Below are 18,137 nucleotides of genomic sequence, written 5' to 3'. Positions count from 1 at the left end.
ATATTTGTTTCATCAGCTATAATTTAGATACATTTTTGTTGTCATTTCATTTAGTTTGGGTTTGTTTGAAGTCTGATGACATGATTGAAGTTATGAAAAGATCATTTTAATGTTTCTTTGTTTTTAAACTTCGGGACTGAAACATTTTTAAAAACCAATAAAAGGATTCGATCTGATCGATCGGATGTTAAAATGCGTCTGAAAGTGGGAGGAGCAACAATCTCACCCCCCAGCTGCATAAACATCCACCCACCAAACTAACCTGACCGCTTTCTGCACCTGTTGGCCCCGCCCACGCTGACATCACAGAGGAGCACTAACCAGAGTTTCAGGATCCAGAAACGCCTGACCTGACAGAGAGGAAGGTAAGAGCTTTTCCCTGTTTCACGTAGAATGATCTGGACTCACAGACTGATCTTAAATCACAGGAACAAAAACGTGCGGGTTTGGCGGTGTCTCTGATTGGTCAGGTGAGCACACCTGTGCAGGTGTTCCTGTGAGTTTGGCCTCCTGAGTCCGAGCTGCAGGTGGAGCCTGCTGTAGGTTTGATTCCAGACGTCTAACCTGACGTGAGACAACAAAATCTTTACAACCAAAGTCTCAACCTGTTTGTAATCGTGTGGCGTCTGAGCACCTGTGGAGAGGCTCACACCTGAGCGCCAGCTTTTACTTTCAGTCTGGACCAGGGCTGCCCAATCCCAGTCCTCGAGAGCTACCGTCCTGCAGCTTTTAGATGCATCCCTACTCCAACACAGCTGAATCAAATGGTGTGATTACCTCTTCAGCATGCCATCATGTTTGGCAAAGGCCTGATAACAAGCCATTCATTTGATTCGGGTGTGTGGGAACAAGGATGCCTTTACACCGAAACCAACAGCTGCCGGTTTGTCCTGACTGAGTGGGACGCGTTGGTCCTAACCCACCGGTGGCGTGCAGACACCTGACGACGTCCCCCGCCCCAGTGGAGGCGGTGTCAGGCTGGGTGGCTGACCCGCACAGACGCCCCGAGGATGGACTCGGGTTCAGATTTAGCCCAAACCGACCGAGATGTGCAGAGATGCTCTGACGGCTGTCTCAGGATTCAAAATTCAGATGATCTGCAGTTACATGAAGCATTTTTCACTCTGCTCGTTTTGACGCTTTGAAACAAACAAACCGAACTGATCACATTTTAGACTGTTTTCATTTCTCTGGCGTTCTGCGGGAATCTGTCCGGTTACAGTCATTTAAAATGACTCTGACTTGTTTCCATGTGCTGATCTTATCTCAGCTCTGACTCACTGCGACGCAGAGCTGCTCGTGGTGAAACACGTAACAGGTGTTGATGCGTCTGAATTCTCCGATGTGCGTGCAGCACTCGGGGCACGCGCAGCCTTTTATCGGTCGCGTCCACGCTCCCACATGTTTTTACTCGGCTCTCACTTCCTGTTCTGGAAATAATGGAGGAAATTACATGGTCTCGAGTGGGGGGTTATTAAGTCGATTCGGCACAAACATGTAAACACAGAGCGTGGATCGTCCACAGACGCCGTTTCTGAGCTGCAGGTTTCATCACTCTGACCAACACTGACTGTGACCATCAGATCTGCATTATTCTCTGCTGCTGTGTTCAGTGCTGTCGGCCTCTGACAGCAAAGCCTCATCTCTGCTGTTCACACTGAACAAATGTGAACTTCAACGATTGCTCAGCTGTGTCTGTGACTCTTCTTCACTTCAGCAGCATCAGCTCATCTTCACATGTTGATTCATGGTTTTATTTTAAATGGTAAATGGCCTGTGTTTGTATAGCACTTTACACCACATCCAGTCATCCACACATTCACACACTGGTGATGGAAATCCACAGCCACCCTGGGGCGCACTGACAGAGGCGAGGCTGCACTGGCGCCACCGGGCCCTCTGACCACCACCAGTAGGCAACGGGTGAAGTGTCTTCGGGCCTCGAACCGGCAACCTTCCGAATACAAGGCGAACTCTCACCTCTTGAGCCACGATCGCCCCAGGTTTAAGGTTATCTGCTATAAAAAGCCTTCATGTGTTTCTGCTTTAGCCTCAGTGACTTTGACACAAAGGCCTCTGCTGTGATGCTCACACCTCTGATCAAGTCTCACAGTGTCAGCTTGGTTTTATACACAGACACAAAATATGGAGATGAACTGATAACTGATCAGAATTAGAATATTTCTGACTGACTGAGTGAAAACTGAATCGAATCAAAGTGAATCGATACCCAGCCCTGGCCTCGAGGGTCAGCTGTGGTAAACAGCCCTGTGATTGGCTGGTGACCTGTGCAGGTGTGGCTAAGAACAGGTGGGCCGTTTAAGTCCATCCTGGTACTGCTTCATCATCAGCCGTTTGTTTCTCTGAGGTGAGCAGGTGTGGGCTTTATACTTCACAGACGTCATGCGGACGATTCGGTTTTTATCAGGATTCCTCCGAAACTTGCCGATGGATTTGTTTTACATGTTCCGGAGACGATGAACTTTGTCTGGCTCTGGATCAGGGAATTTTTGGAAGCGTTCTTTCAGACAGAGACTGGACTTTTGGATCAGCTGCTCTCTGAATGTTTTACAGTGTAGATGTGCAGATGTTTCCAGATGTTGGCGGAGCGACGCTTTGATCCTGACGGGAATGAAATCAGCTGAAGCTCAGAGTGAAGATGAGATGAGTTTGTTTGAAATGATCTCATCACAGATGAATCGCCTCAGGCTCACTGCTCGGCCTCTGATGAAGAGGAGTGGTGCGTCCTTGCTTTGAGAGTGATGAAGGTGAGAGGTCATCCTCTGGCTGAAGCCCCACCAACTTCTGCCTCTAGGGTGGAGCTGCTCGAACAAGCCGGAGGACCCGAACGGTTGATGCTGTTCGTCTGGAAAAGGGCACATCCAGACGAGCAGCATCAACCTTTCGGGATTTCCTTACCTGGATGACTGAGCATGAACACAAACTGGAGGATCGCGGTGACGCTGCAGCTGAGGCGCTCGTGCTGCTATCAGAACCAGTTCCTCCAGCGCAGTGACGCTGAATAAACCTGCTGCCGATCTCCTGTGACCAATCCAAACTCAGACGTCACAGAGGAAACGGGCCGAGGCGCAGCAGCCCACCCGACTCGCTCGGCTGCCTCTCCATCAGCATCCAGAGCGTCCAGTTCAGTGGGAGCTCACGCAGCGTGATGCTGCAGGGCGCCGAGGCCATGCCTCTCCTCGCAGACACGCCTCTGCTTCACTCTGAACTGCAGTTTCACGTGTCGGCTTAAAAACACAGTTTTAATCTTTTAAGGCCTGGAAGCTTCACCTGTGACCTCACGGGAACACAAAGGAGCAGGTCCCTTTAAACAGCTGGCCCCGCCCTCTCCACCTGTCCAGGCCTGAGCAGGTGTGCCATGTCTGTCCCCGGGCTCTGACTTATTGCTGTTTTTTTCTGGGTCAGAGTTCAGTGCGGTTTGGCGTGGGCATCCTGCAGGTCTGAGCAGATAAACATCGCCTCCTCATCCTCCGCCCGCTCCACCATCGCTTCACCGCAACGCTGCTTCATGGCCACCAACCTGACACCGCTGGAAAGCCGGGTTATTGATATGCAGCAGCATCTGTGGGTGGATTTGATGATTGAAGAGCGTCGAACACCAGCAGCCTGACACCACCTGCTCCGTGTCACAGCTGTGGGAGACGCCCACAGACTCGGGTCTGCTGCTGCGCCCACAGGTCTGGTTGGTGGCCATGAAGCATCGTCACGGTGAAGCGATGGTGAAGCAAACCCAGATGTTCTGACTCAGAACATCTGGGTCGCCGGGCGGTGACGCTCTGAAAGGTTACAGATGTTAAAGCGCCTGATCCTAAACCCCGCCTCCTCTGTGTCCTCCTCCAGGAGCAGCACGATGGCGGAGTCGACGGAGCTGTTCACAGAGCAGGAGCTCACCTGCTCCATCTGCCTCGACCTGTTCACCGACCCCGTCTCCACCCCCTGCGGACATAACTTCTGCCAGGTGAGTCCACCTGCAGGTGTGAGCACAGGGGGCGCTGTGCGTGGAAGCTGCTGCTGAAGGTTCACCCAGCTGTAATGATCAGGAAACGTAAACAAATCTGTGATCATTGACGTGTTTCTGCTGCTCGGCACGTCCTGAAATGCTTCATTTGTACAAGCTGCTCTCGATTCTGAGTGTTGTTGTTGTTGTTGTTGTTGTTGTTACTATGACGACGATGGTGTTGATTAGCTGCTGTTTTTGGCAGGTCAGGTATTCGTCCTGCTTTACAGCCTTTTAAGAACTAACCAATCACAGGGTCTGCAGCAGTGTTAGTAATGCAAACAGAAAACTACCTGGGGGTGCGTTCAGGTGCAGTGGGTTACTGGTGCGTCCTGTGCCCGCAGGCGTGTATCGGTGGTTACTGGGCGTCCAGTGCCGTGTCCACCTGTCCACTGTGCAAACATCAGTTTGAAGGACGTCCTCAGCTCAGCATCAACAAAGTCTTCGCTCAGATCGCAGAAAAGTACAAACAGACTCACTATGCACCGTTACCGTCGCCCTTCGGTAATGGGGCGCCCGGCGCCGCGATGGCAGGCGCCATGAACACCAACCCCTTCCTGACGCCTGAGCCATCAGTAGCTCAGGCGAACGGGGATGTAGTGTGGTGCGACGTTTGTACGGGAATCAAACAGCCCGCCGTCAGCTCCTGTCTCACCTGCACCGCCTCCTACTGCACTGAGCACGTGCAGCCACATCACACCACGCCATTCTACGCCAAACACCCCCTGATGGACCCCCAGGAGGCCCTGAGGGGCCGCACCTGCTCCGTCCACCGGCGCCTGATGGAGGTATTTATTTTTCTCTATGATTGCTTGATTTGATGTTTATGTAACATTTAAATATTTGAATGTTTTTTTTATTTTAAAATGGTCAGTTTCAGATGTTACAATAATTTTTTATATTTTGAACAAATTCAAAAATAATTAGTTTTATTTTAATAACTGGTTTTATTTTATCATGTAAGTAAAACTTTTTCATATCAGTTCATGTTCTGCATTGATGAGCGGCTCACCTGTGCAGGTGTACTGCAGGACGTGTGAGAGCTGCATCTGTGCCATCTGTGTGCTGGAGGAACATCGGATGCATAAAACTGTCTCCGTGCAAACTGAGAGGCTCAGCAAGCAGGTACAAATATCCCAGATTCTTCCCGGGAACGCCATTTATTAAAGTAATTTGATTCTGTTTTTTATTTCATCTCATTTTGGTTGACTGTTATGTTTGTTAATGCTGCTCATTACATTTCATTACAATTCATCATTTAATTTATTATTACATTTATTATTTGTTGTAAATTTGTAAATTTTATTTGAAATTAATGAATTTTTGCAATTTTTGCAAAAAATTTTTTTGTTTCTTTTTGATGAAAAACAAAGATTTTAAAATGATGAAAAAACATTCTGGAATGAAAATAAATCCTTGGAGATGGATACAAAAAGTAAATTCATCGTTTGGTCCAAAGTGATTTTTGTTGTGGCTCTTTGACTCGACCGTGTCCGCCTGCCTCTTCAGAAACAGGTGTCCAGGACGGAGCAGGAGATCCTGAACCGGATCAAGGAGAAGGAGATCCGTGTGACGGAGCTGAAGAAGAAGCTGGACAGCCTGCAGGTGACTCACCTGTTTGCTCCTTATGTAAAAACCTGGCGGGGCGGGTGGAGCCTGTGGAAGACGATGGCGTTGTCGCTCTCTTCTCACCAAACATCTGAACCCGTCTGTGTTTCAGAGCCATGCTGACAGAGAGCGCGGCGAGGTTGAACACCTGCTGAACGACCTGTCCGGCTCGTTGGACCAGATCCGGTCTCATGTGGTGGGCGGGATCGTGACCCAGCTGGATGCTGTGATGACAAAGGGGGACGGGATGGTGAACCGCCTGGAGGAGGAGCTTAGCCAGCTGACAGAGAGGAGAGCCGCGCTGGAGGCGCAGGCTACCAGTCAAGATCACATCGCCTTCCTGAAGGTGAGGACGCCTGCAGTCACCGATCCCAGAATCACAACAGAGGCCTGCTTCATCACCCCTCTTCATCACCCCTCTTCCTCCCTCAGACATACGAGGCGACCACGGCTCCTCTGGCCGAGGATCTGCAGGCCCAGGCGGATGACGACTCGCAGCTGGTGCTCCACTTCCATCTGGGCGAGGTGAAGCTCGCTTTGTCCGAGGTCAAGGAAAAGATGGAGGAGATCCGGACCGGGGAGATCCGCTCGCGAGGACTGCGAGGACCCCGAGGATCCCGAGCGGACTCCTGTGAGTTCCAGATGTTACAGCACAGTCTGCAGATGTTGGGTTCCAGATGTTTCCTCTGAGTCGTTTCTTTCACCTGTTTCAGTTTCAGCCGGTGACATGATGGCGGCCGAGAGCATGCTCAGTCTGAGAGCCAGCACGGCCAGTCTCAGGAAGAGCCAGTGGTCCCTGAAAGGTGAGAGGTCAGAGGTCACTTCCTGTATCTACCTGCAGGTGTGCCACAATCCGATCATTCCAAGCTCCTCTGTGGAGCCCTGCAATAAAGAGTGACTCTATTCTACTCTATTCTCCTTACTGAGGGAAGAATTTATCCAGTCAGAATAAGCCAGAGAAGCGAGCTCCGTCAGAGGCAGTTACGGCCACGGTGTTGGATGGAGCGCTGTTGCAGACACTCAAGACACCACCCACGAAAACACACGCTGATTATAAATGTACATTATCATCACCTCACTGCACTCTGTGTACATATGAAAAAGGAAACTATGGAGCGGTTCTTATATAGCCCTGGTCTACTCTGAGCACTCAGAGCTTCCCGTCCTCGTACGTGCACACATGTCCTCGCACGTGCACACATGTGGACATGAGTCCACACATGGACACTCTGATGGGGTCAGTATCATGCCCAGTGATATTTGGCACGATTGAACCACAAACCTTCAGATCAGCAGATGTGCATGCGCAGTATTTTGGCTCTTTTTGTACTTCACTTTTCTTCCTGTGCCCTGTGAATGTCCACAGTGTCTCTGTCTCTGCTGTGGGAACATGTTGCTTACCTCGACAGGTTGACTTGTTTAGGGAAGTGCTGCTCATCCCACAATTTCTTATGTTGAGGAAATGAGTTACAAGTTGTGGGGCTTTTATTGTGAAAGAATAACTGAGTGTTTTCCTGTCTACTTTCAGACCTAAAGAAGAGCAAGCAGGTGTCAGGTACGTACCTGTGTGAGTGTGCAGCAGACATGGATGCTCACCGTCAGCCTTTCAGACACCGATAACGAAATTATGAATCAAATCAAAGATGACAGATTTTTTTAAATGCTGGTCGTTTTTAAACGACACAAAGATGAAGTGAAAGGATAAAAACGCTGAGTTGTTAGAGAAGCTGTAGCGGTGGGAGGTTTGTGAAGAGATGAGAGCTTGTTTCTGATTGCTGATGAAATGTGTTCGTTTGTTGTTGCAGGATACAAGAAGGCCCGACTCTACATGGGTGAGGTTTTCAGCGTTTTGGTTTCTGGGTGATTCGGTTGATGCAGGTCGGGTTTGGTTATAACTGCATTCACACAGACAGACAGCTGCCAGCTAATGCTGGGCAACATCCAAGTAAAACACTCTGGCTCCGCCCCCCAGATGCTCTCTTACCATAGTAACCTCACAGCAGCCACGTTACTGGTCACATGATCTCATTAAACAGCCTAAACACGGTCCAGAGGTCCAGCTCAGGTGAAGCTAGCCACCTGTATCACCATCCACCTTTCAGTCACAGAGGCCACACCCCCTAATAAAGCACATTTTAAATGATACACAAACAGTTTCAGGCTGTAAACGTTTGTTTCTGCTGTAAGTTTGAACATGCGGGCTGACTCACTGCTGCCTCTACTGGAGGAACTGCAGGTTTAGCCTCATGGTGAGGTCTTCACATTATATATTTCTAAGCAAAGATACGTAATAGTGCTTCATTGGATTCAGCGTTGTTACATATATTTGATTTCTGGACTGTAGAGGAGCTTTGCATGATTCACAGTTCAAAATAATCCTCCTGTATCAGATACTGGGCCTCAGCGCAGGTCCTCTCTTCATCCTCTGAACGTTGTGATTGGCTGCCCTTCATAATCGTCAGATGGGTTCAGCTCATGTGGTAGAATCGACCGTAAAGGGGATGTGCCCTCGCTACCTTTAGATTCACAGGGTTACTGAAGCTGACTCTGAGATCACTGATATGAAACTCCAAGGCTCAAACAGGGGAAGTCCACCTTTACTCATCCTGTGGTGAGGTGTCGGGATCGTCCTGGATCGAGTTCTTCAGCCATTGTGATGACTATTTCAGCCTCCAGGGGACCTTGCTGTTATGTTTACCTGTGCTTGTTGCTTCCAGAGGACGTGACGCTGAACCCGGTGACGGCGTATCCCTTCCTGATCCTGTCCGAGGACCGTAAGCAGGTGAAGAGAGGAGAGAAGCTGCAGTTCTACAGAAACAGCCCGCACAGGTTCGACGTCTGGTCCTGCGTCCTCGCCAAGGAGGGATTCAGCTCCGGGCGCCACTACTGGGAGGTCAGGACCCAACCGGCCTTGGGACTGGGTTCAGTAATGGCTAGCAGGATCCAAGTCTGATCTCAGGTGTGTTTTTCAGGTGTGCGTCGGGGAGAATAAAGACTGGAAGCTGGGCGTGGTCAGCGAGTCGGCTCAGAGGAAGGGTCTGTTCGATATGTGCCCGTCTCACGGATACTACGCCATCTGGTGGAGCAGCAGCCAGCTGAGGGCGCTCACCACGCCGCCGCTCACCAAGGTCCAGTCCACGTTTCACATGCACTTATGTACGGAAGGCCACTGGTGCCGCAAGAAAGCAGCCACTCAGACTTAAACATTATTTTGGTCAGCATGACTTTAACATAGAAAATCTCTAAATTTAATTGAAATAAGTTGGCGCAAAAAGTACCCAAAATCCATCATTTCCACACATTTAATAACTTTAAAATCTGATGAAATTAATTCTATTGTGTGTTAATGACAAAATTTTAAGGCAAGAAGGATGCAAACAAGCCCATCCTGTAAAGCTCAATAAAAAAATACAAATTAAATTTATGTCATTTATGTTTTTAATGCAACAGTTAAACTTTGAGTCCTTTCATGAATACAAAAACACCACAGTGTCTTTTTGGCACCAGTGGGCTTCCACACCTTGAGGCTTCTTGACAGTTTGCAACTTCTGTCGACTCGTCTTAATCGTATTCTGTTTGCGTCTCACCTGCAGGTCAAAGGTCACCACCCCAAGCTGCGACAGGTGGGCGTGTTCCTGGACATGGAGGAGGGTCAGGTGTCCCTTTACAATGTGAAGTCGGGCTCAGAGATCTACAGCTTCCACACATCCACTGAGTTCACCGAGAGGATGTTTCCTCTGCTGGGGACCGGAGACAAAGAAGTCCCCCTGATCCTCCTCACCACGCTGCAGCACCCGGCCTGAGGGACTGGGACCAGAACCGGGACCAACCGGAGGGTCAATGCTGAGCGAACTAAGAGCAGAGGAACTGCAGGTGGAGTCGAATCGTCCTCACGTTGATCTCCAGACTCTGCAGTGAGACTTGAAACAACAAAGGATGTTTGTCTCGTTTTGTCCCCGTTAGATCCTGACAGGCGATGGTTTTGTAATATCGATCACTGAAGAACGATGTGCTCTTACAGCCAGAGCTGCTTCTTAAATTTGTAAATATGGTCATAAAAATACATCAAATGAATCGAGGGAACCAACTTTTTTTTTTTTTTAACAATTAAAATGATATAAAGAAGTTTTCACTTTGTGTAACCAGTTTGTTTTTGTAACGCTGTGAAACTAAAAGATTAGTAACACTAAACCTTTACTGAGATTTTGTGAAACATAAAATTATTAAACTCAAAGCAAATAGTTGATGTCATGAATACGTCACGTTTAATGTAACAGCTTATCGAACAATAGTTAAATTCTGTTTTCATATTTTTTCTAAATGTGTTGCCTTTTTTTGGCAACATATTGGCAACCTTCTTTTCGGGGGGCGGGCGCAGCAGCTTCTAGTGGACGTCAGAGGAACTGCAGCCATGGTGATAGTTAAACTGACAGTTAAATTATTTTATGAAAAACAAACGTTTCAGCGTGACCTCGGATTTTTGCCAGACGTCCGTGTACTGTAAAGCTTGTTTTTCCAGTAGATTCTGAGAAGTGTCGAATAATGTTGGAAATAAAAGTGAACTTGTTAAATAAAGAAAAGAAAAATTGAGGTTGTTGACGTGTTTTTTTTTCTTCTTTTATTCATGTTGCTGAAACACAAACTTACTGTGATCAAAGGTCAAGGTTCAGATCTGGGATCACACCACAATCGCAAAATCCCTCCATGCGTCCAGACCCGACCCTCACATCACAGCTCGGATCAGAAACTCTTCGTTTCATTTCTTCATTTTCACCTTCTGATTGGTTTTACTTCCTGCTGCTCACTGCCATTGCTCCAGCTTGTTTCTCTGATGTGGGACGAGCTCAGGACCAGTCACATGCTTTTAAACAATGTATTCCTGACACTCGTTATTAGATTAAAAGAACCAGGTAATGCACGCTCGCTGCACGAGTCCATGGTTGTCATCGGTGACGCTGAAACAGAAATTATGTCCCTGTTTAAACCTTTCACATGTCAAACGTCTGCTGCGTGCTCCGACCTGCCAGGCAGTCCGACAACTTCCTAAAAGCAGGTTATTAGTTCAGTGCCCCCTACTGTCCCACCCATGTTACTACAGCTCCAGCTCCAGGTCGTAACGAGCTCACTGAAACTGAGCGTGGTGCTGAAACGGGACGCCAGGGCCGCTGTCTCTCCACGCTCAGCTGATTACCGTAGGGCAGGGTCTCAGGGTGCTGAGGCGTCTGCTCAGGTATTAACATCAGCACAGAAAATATGCACCACGAGCTTCATGCTTCATGTTATCCTTACACCACCGAGCACCGATGCGTAGAGCCCGCCGCAGAGCCTTACCCGACCATCTTTAAGCTCCTCCCCCCACACTGGTGATATCATCTGTGGCGATCGAGGACGGAAGTGACGTCAGCACAGCTCTACTCATTCAACTTCATATTTTATTTAACATAAATCATACTGCAGTCAGTGTGAACAGCCGGGGTTTCAATATACACAATAGAATCGTAACATTTTAACCCCCTCCCCCTTAACCCCACCCACAACCCCCCCAAATGAAAATCGACCCCCCCTCCCCCTGTAACCCCGCCCCCAGACCTACAAGCCTTTAAACATAACCCTCCCACCCTATAACAGCCCCACCCATCTCACACAGCTCCGCCCACCAACCCTGTCTTCATGTTTCCATCTAGCAGCGAACTCCAAACTTCTCCATCCGCCACACCTGCAGAGCGTCATGTGACCACCTTAAGCACAATGGCACTAACAAGCCCCTCACATAAAATCAAGCTCCACCTCCACACCACCCGCAGAGTAACAAGCCCCTCCCTCCAGTGTAGGCACACACAAAAATCAAAAACATGTAGCATCTCCTAGCATTGCTAACAGACTCCGCCCACTCCCACAAGCCACTCCCCCTTTGCTGGAGAAGAAAAAAAATTAAAAATGGAGCATGTGCTTAAGGCCCCTCTCCTACAAGCCCCTCCCCTTGTGCTGACATTATCATTACACCTGCAGGTGCAGCAGATGGCTTTAAGGCTCCGCCTACAGGTGGTCACAAGCGCCACCCACAAGTGTCCATACAACACTGAAGCTGCTAGGGTTTGGAGTTTGCTGCTAGTGGACTTGCATGTAACCAACAAGGGGGCGGGTCCATTCTAACCGCCCGTCTAATGTCAGGCTCCCTCGCCAAAAACTCGAAAACTAACAAAAAGAAAAAAACAAAATCACATGAGTATCATCATCACCAGCATCATGGCCATCACTGACCACCCTGCCCTCCCCCTCCCCCGTCCATCATCATCATCATCATCATCGGCGGCCGTCTGCTGGCAGCCATCTTTTTGAGTCCATTCAGGTGTGTGTTGTGTGTCGGCGTCCCGCGGCGGCATGTCGACGGTTCAATGCTGCGTCTCAGAAGTTAAACAGAGACAAACAGGAGGGGAGGGAGGAGGGCAGAGGGGGAGGATGAGGTTCTTCTTCTTTTGTTTTGAAACAGAAAAGCGTCTTCTGGTGTGCTGCTTCCTGTCGCTGCAGCTCCTGCTTCAGCCAACGAGCAGGACCGGGGAGGAGGGGGAGGAGAAGTAGTGAAGGTGGTGGGAGGGGGGAGGTGGGATGGGAGGGAGCTCAGAGGATGATGGGACGCTAAGTTATTTAAGACATCTCTCAAAGTAGGTGGCGCCCACGTAGCCGCCCCTCAGGGAGCGATGGACATTCTGCTCGAAGAGCCGCCGGTTCGTCTGCAGGACCTCCGCCGCCTCCTTGTTCAGCGGATCCTCTGGGTTTGGCTCCTGCGGGGGGAGACGGGGAAGCAAAAGGCGACAACGGTCGTTAAATGTCTCGTTACAAAACGTTCACCAGCTGAGGGCAGCACTGAGCCGCAGAAGAGAAAACATGCGCACTCACTAGAAATAGATACTGTAGGCCGTAGATGATGGAGTTTATTGTCAGCACGGGCTTCCAGTCCTCTCTGTGGAGAAGAAGGAACAGGTGAGCAGCAGAAGACCTCACCTGGAAACGCTCACCTGTCTGACCTCAGTGTGACCTCAAGTTTGATTTTAAGAACGCACACACCTTAGGATGTTTAGGCAGACGTTGCCCTCCAGGTCGATGTTGGGGTGATACACCATCGTCTCACATTTTACCTTTGGGGGGTCGTGGGGGTAACCCTGTCCTACCTGAAACACACACACACTGTCAGATCACCTGCTTCTTAACGAGCCCCCGGCGATGACCCTCGAAATGTCGCCGGACCCTCTGAGCTGAGATTAGATTAGCAGCCTCTACAGGTGAGGTCAGAAGTCTCCGCCAATCACAGGCGTGGATGTCAGGATGGAACGACTGTACAGCAAACATCAAAGGAGTTGGAAGAACAGGTCTGTGAAGACGTTTCATCCCAGAAGCTTCTCCGTCACAGACTTTAGTGGGAGTGGCCCTAAGAGTATTCATCATGTGACTCATCACAGCCAAGGTGTGAAAAAGGCGTGGGTGATTATCAGCAGATGTCTTGGAACCATTGTGAGACTTTGCCCCACCCCATCATGTGACCCACTGAGGTCACCTGATGCAGGTTGTGAGTGGGCGTCAGGGGTCTGGGAAGGATCTCAGACCAGTGTAGGTGGCGAATGTGAACACTGGCATCCTGGATAGAGTGACCTTTGACCTTTAGATGCAGATGAGTGTTTTGCTTTTAGAGCTGAAGAAGCTTGTTGGATGAGACGAAACGTCTTCAACAACCAAACACGTCTGCTGGCTTTCTTCCCGAGCTCCTCGGACTTCCCTGAGCTGAATGATGTACAGCAAACTCCTTCAATGACTCTAAAGAACAAGTTTGCATTTGCTTTTCTCTGATCCACACAGGCCCAGATACACAGACATCTTTTATTAAGCGAGTTTTATTTTGACACGGTCAGGTTATTCAGATGTGTCACCACTTTGGCCTGGAAGAAGGCCCAAACTGCCCCCCTTCAGATGACACCACATTGGTTGGGATGTTCAGGAACCACCGAGACTCAAGCCTGCCATGACCCACAGCGAAGCCAGTTTCACATCGCCACGGACCGAGAGGGTCCCAACCAAGAAAGAAGCACCTGCTCCAAAATCAAAACCTTTAAAAACGTGTACCTGCCCACATGGATGAACCAAATGCCTCCAGGAGAAGAGTCTGATGGTCAGAGACAAAGACTGAGCTGTGTGGCCAAAGGTTAGTGGTGGTGTGTTCATTTATTGGCCCCGTGTGGAGCAGGGAAACGCCAACACTAATTCAAACCTGTTTTTTTAGAGTTTGCTGTACAGTCACTTCAGCCTGGAACAAGAACATCCAGGCCCATGACGACTGACCACAGCTACCAGTCGCCAATGGTGACGGTCCACCCCGATCCTGAAATATAAAAACTATCATTTAAACGCATTAAAATGAGCCACGCACTTATCAAAACGTCTCTTTGCCTTCCTGTAAATCATCAGCGACGAGCCTCCTCTCCTGACCCCCACCGGCGTTCCTACCGGCCTGCAGCAGCCACCGCAGGAAGTCTGCAGGCGGGCCAGCAGGAAGACCAGGTGGACTCAGGAGACCTGTAGGACCGTGGAACGTCACACAAGTCTGTCAGCGATTATGATGAATCCACCTGCTAGTCCTTTACGGGCTCACCTGCAGAAACCTCAGGACTTCTTACAGCTCAACCATGAGGACATCTAAACACTGCGTGAAAGGCAGCACCTGATTTATAACACCAGAGAAAATGAGAGCCTCGTGGAGAAAACGGAAGAAAAAAGTGATTTTATCATCGCTGCAAGCCAAATTCATAAATAAAGTGATAATTAAATAATGGAGCTACATTAGTGAGCCTCTTATTGATGTTCTCAGGGCGCTGTGGGCCGGACTTTACACAGGTGAGACCTGTTGTTAGACCAGTGGAGGCTGCTGAGGGTCAGACTGTTTCAGGATTATTTCAGCATGAAGAGCCGAGGGTGGAGCAGAGAGAGAGACGGCTGTTTCTCACCTTAAAGCTGAAGACAAACTTTCCTCCTTTGTAAAAACCCTGAGAGACAAAAAGACAAACAGAGGCAGACTCGTTAGCTCAGCATCATCTTCATCTCCCGATTCAGCCCCTCATCCTCACTCTGTACATCCTGAGGTTTCATACACCTGTGTGCCACATGAGTGGGAACAATCGGCTCTGGTGCAGCAGTGTCTGAAACTGGTCCTGCGCTCACAGGTGGAGGTGTTTCACTGCTTTTACAGACAGCACTGCTCGTGTTACTGACGCACACCTGCAGCTCTCACAGGTGTTTGTCCTCAAAGTCAGAGAGGAATAAAGTTTTTATGCAATCACGTCTCTGAATGAAACGCACACACGCACCTCGTCCGGTGAAATGATGAGTCTGAAGTTGAGGAGGTCGTCATCATCGGGGAAGTTGATCTCACACGTCTTTGGTAAGTTCAACTCATTGATGTCTGAAAAACAAACACAGGCAGGTGTTACTGATTCTGATTCGTCCTCGGGAATCAAAGACGTCCTTCATCTCTGCTTCTTTCACCTTTCAGAGGCTCATGAAAACATCTGGAGCTCTAAATACCTTGTCTGTATGCTAGGACCTGTGAAAAGCAGTGCTGACACGAAGGTCTCTGAACTGTCCCAAAAGACTTAAAAATCCAGAACAACATCTGGAACACTTTCAGCTAGAACTGGAACCTTCTCCAAGACCTCCTTCAGCATTTCTCAATCTCACCTTGGTATTTAAGGACTTCTAAAACCTCTGGACCTCTTTAAATATTCTTAAAAATCTCCACATATTGTGTTCTTTAGGACTTCAAAAATGTTATGTCATCATCTCCAAAATCTCAATAACCTCCAGAGAAGAACACAAACCTCCTTAATCAACTTAGATGAGCATCAATGAGAAATGACGGCCTAGACCCACGAGGTAAAGAAATAAAAGGACCATTATGAAACAAATCTAATCAACTTTTATGTGTCAAAACGTTTTTGCCAAAATGTGGAAGAACAACTTCCAAATGTAAAAAACCCTGATCTTGTCGCAGGTTTAGGGGGTGACTCTGAAACCACTGGATACCTTCTTGTTGTTTAAGGCACCAAAACATCTGGACCATCTTCAGAATTGCTTTGATCCCGTGTGGTGGGTCAGAGCGGGCCCAGGTGGTCACTCAGGTCTGCTAAACACAGGTTGGAACCCAGACCCACGGGCCTACAGATCCCCTGAGGACCCCAAACCTCTGCAACCCCATGAATCGCTGAGATTCAAATTGTCATTCATCAGGTGGGTGGAGGCAAGAAGAAGTAGGTGGTTGGTGTCAGGAAAACGTGCTTTTTCTTGGACACTTGCTGGGGCATCACCGCCCAGCCTTTTGGCCTGTGTCACTCCTGCTCGGGTTATGCTCCAGATAAGAGACCAAAAGGTATGAAACCACCGACAACCAGCCAATCAGATCCATGGAAACCACAGAGCCCATTCCAGCAGATCACTTAGAAGTTGAGAAGGGTTTCAGACCTGTCCAGGTCAGATGCTGCAAAGTAGACAGATAGAGCTGATAATTCGGACAGATCCTGATAAGGTGAGCTGGACTCTGAGAATAGGGACCTGAGGCTGTTCTCCTATTGGTCACCCACACCAGGTGACTCACAAGGCGTCTGACAGGCAGGCAGGACCCTCAGAGTCTACTGTGATCCACCACACAGGTTCAGCCTGGTTCTAACCCTGCAGTCTAAGCCGGGCTCTGATCTGCGTTCACCTGTCGCCCTGCAGCCCCTCGGGTCGACCTGCACCTGAGGAGGATAGAGGGTCAGGAAGGTGGGCGCTGTGCTCAGGTGTTCCACTGAGTCCCTGTGTTCCTAACTCACCTGGTGTTAGGTAGAAGTGGACCCCGCGGAACTGACACAGCAGTTAGAGGCTAGCTGCCGTTAGCCGTCAGTGTTTACGGCTATCCGGCGTTAGCTGTTAGCAGCTGTGTTCCGGGTTAGTGTTGTTAGCTGCTAGCTGCTGCTAACTGCGTGCTAACACCTTTAGCCTGCGTTTTGTTTTCATGTAGCACAGCCGGGCTAGCAGCCCTAGCTAACACCAGCTTCAGCCGCAGTTAGTCGGCCAGCCGTTAGCCCGAGTGAGCTACAGCAACACCGGGTCTGGGTTTGAGAGCCCTGGGTCCCGTGGGTTCGGTGTCGGCCGGTGGGTAACTCTCGGCTAACAGAGCCTACCTTTCTGTATTCGGAGCTGGGCCGCGCTGGCTTTCTTGCCCCCGGCTCCGGTTCTGTTTCCTCCAGCAGATTCCTCGTCTTTCTTCTGCTGCTTCAGGGAAAAGAGCTTAATCATCTTCAGTTATTTGACACACGAGGCGTCCCTTCTGTGAGCCGTCAGCGGGTCTGAGAGGGTCTGAGAGCGGGGTGGTTTCCCAACAGCACCGTGATGTGAATGGAGCCGGTGCGTCTGATCACGGAGGCAGGAGGAGCTAGCAGCGGAGCTAGCAGCGAGCTGGCTAGCGGGAGAGAGGGGAGGGGAGGAGAGGAGGGGGGTTGAGCGCGCGCGCGTGTGTGTTGGTCTGAAACACGTGAAAGTCCACTGGTGCCAGAAGAAAACAATCGCGAGATGGTCTGGGGGCTGCTGGAAAGAGTGAGGGGGCCACAGGCAGGTAAACCCAGCTTTAAAAACTCTGGGTTCAAGAAAAGTGATGAAAAGCACCTGAACGTGAGTTTGAAGGTGTTTGTGATGAACAGCTGTCTCTTCAGTGAGGGAGGAGAGTGTGCTCAGCACCTCCGGCCTCCGTGCTGGTGTTCCAGTTCAGCCCGATGCAGATGTGGAGTGTAGGCTTCCTGTCTCAGGACAGGTGCTCCATGCAGTTACCCTTTTCCTTCAGAAGCTGTAGGGGTCATGACCCAAAGCTGAAGCTGTTCAAGGCAGACAGGAATTCAGCTTTACAAAAATAAAACTTGTTTTTCGTGCAGTCTTCTCGTATTAAATCAGAGTCCCATAACTGTCTGCCTGTAAGTACAGGTGGGGTCTATATGGCAGCACAGGGCGCTGAAGGTGGAATTTAAAACATTGACCTTTAACCTTCTGCTGTGAAGACTGGTTTTTGCTGACAGTTTGGATCCAGGTGGATGTGACCAAGAAAGCGCAGGTAGACTAAAAACACTGCAAATAAAAAAACAGCAGTGTACTGATTCAGTGTAGTCTGCAGTTATCACAGCGAGGAGTCTCAGCATCCGTGAGTTATGCTTTACTATTATCCATCCCAGACTTCTACAAACTCGAGACCAAATAAACGCAGTCTGGTCAGCTTCAGCAAACATCAGCATAAATCCTATTTTTATGGCAGGAAACGTCCAGCTGGCCGTCACTCAGTCAGAACACCGTAAGCAGAGCTCGTCGTCACAGACGTGAACCTTCAGGTTTGAGCTGGAGCTCAGATCAAAGATCCACTTTCAGCAGAGCCACTGTGCCCTCTGAGGAAATGCTTATACCCAAGTGTCTGAACCCACAGAGGAAAGTCACTCACGTTTACAGA

At 49.4% G+C, this 18,137-nt stretch overlaps 2 protein-coding genes across 3 annotated transcripts; one reads left to right on the top strand and one right to left on the bottom strand.

The window, feature by feature from the left end:
- Positions 1-367: 367 nt before the first annotated feature.
- btr30 (bloodthirsty-related gene family, member 30) lies at positions 368-10,214 on the top strand. The gene is given in 14 exon segments (XM_080906184.1): positions 368-470; positions 3,862-3,979; positions 4,363-4,806; positions 5,039-5,143; positions 5,528-5,623; positions 5,739-5,972; positions 6,059-6,257; positions 6,340-6,429; positions 7,155-7,181; positions 7,432-7,458; positions 8,344-8,519; positions 8,599-8,754; positions 9,220-9,410; positions 9,412-10,214. Coding segments are annotated over 13 exon segments (1,986 nt in total). The 5' UTR covers positions 368-470; positions 3,862-3,871; the 3' UTR covers positions 9,545-10,214.
- A 1,083-nt stretch (positions 10,215-11,297) lies between these two features.
- On the bottom strand, positions 11,298-17,129 carry ube2m (ubiquitin conjugating enzyme E2 M). 2 transcript variants are annotated; one of them, XM_080906095.1, is made up of 7 exons: positions 16,831-17,129; positions 14,980-15,074; positions 14,620-14,658; positions 13,887-13,997; positions 12,692-12,795; positions 12,524-12,587; positions 11,298-12,408 (listed from the first exon to the last, which is right to left on the bottom strand). In XM_080906095.1, the coding sequence occupies exons 1-7, from the start codon at positions 16,943-16,945 to the stop codon at positions 12,268-12,270; spliced, it is 669 nt and encodes a 222-aa protein (XP_080762221.1). In that variant the 5' UTR covers positions 16,946-17,129; the 3' UTR covers positions 11,298-12,267. The 2 variants fall into 2 exon arrangements, with proteins under 2 accessions (XP_080762221.1, XP_080762222.1); XM_080906096.1 differs by lacking the exon at positions 13,887-13,997 and having other exon boundaries at positions 16,831-17,123.
- Positions 17,130-18,137: the final 1,008 nt, after the last annotated feature.

Source organism: Rhamphochromis sp. 'chilingali' (assembly GCF_963969265.1).
Source record: "Rhamphochromis sp. 'chilingali' genome assembly, chromosome: 15".
In the NCBI taxonomy this organism is placed as follows: Eukaryota; Metazoa; Chordata; class Actinopteri; order Cichliformes; family Cichlidae; genus Rhamphochromis; species Rhamphochromis sp. 'chilingali'.
The sequence above is the reverse complement of the archived record's forward strand: the minus strand, read 5'-3'. Positions and strand labels throughout refer to the sequence as shown.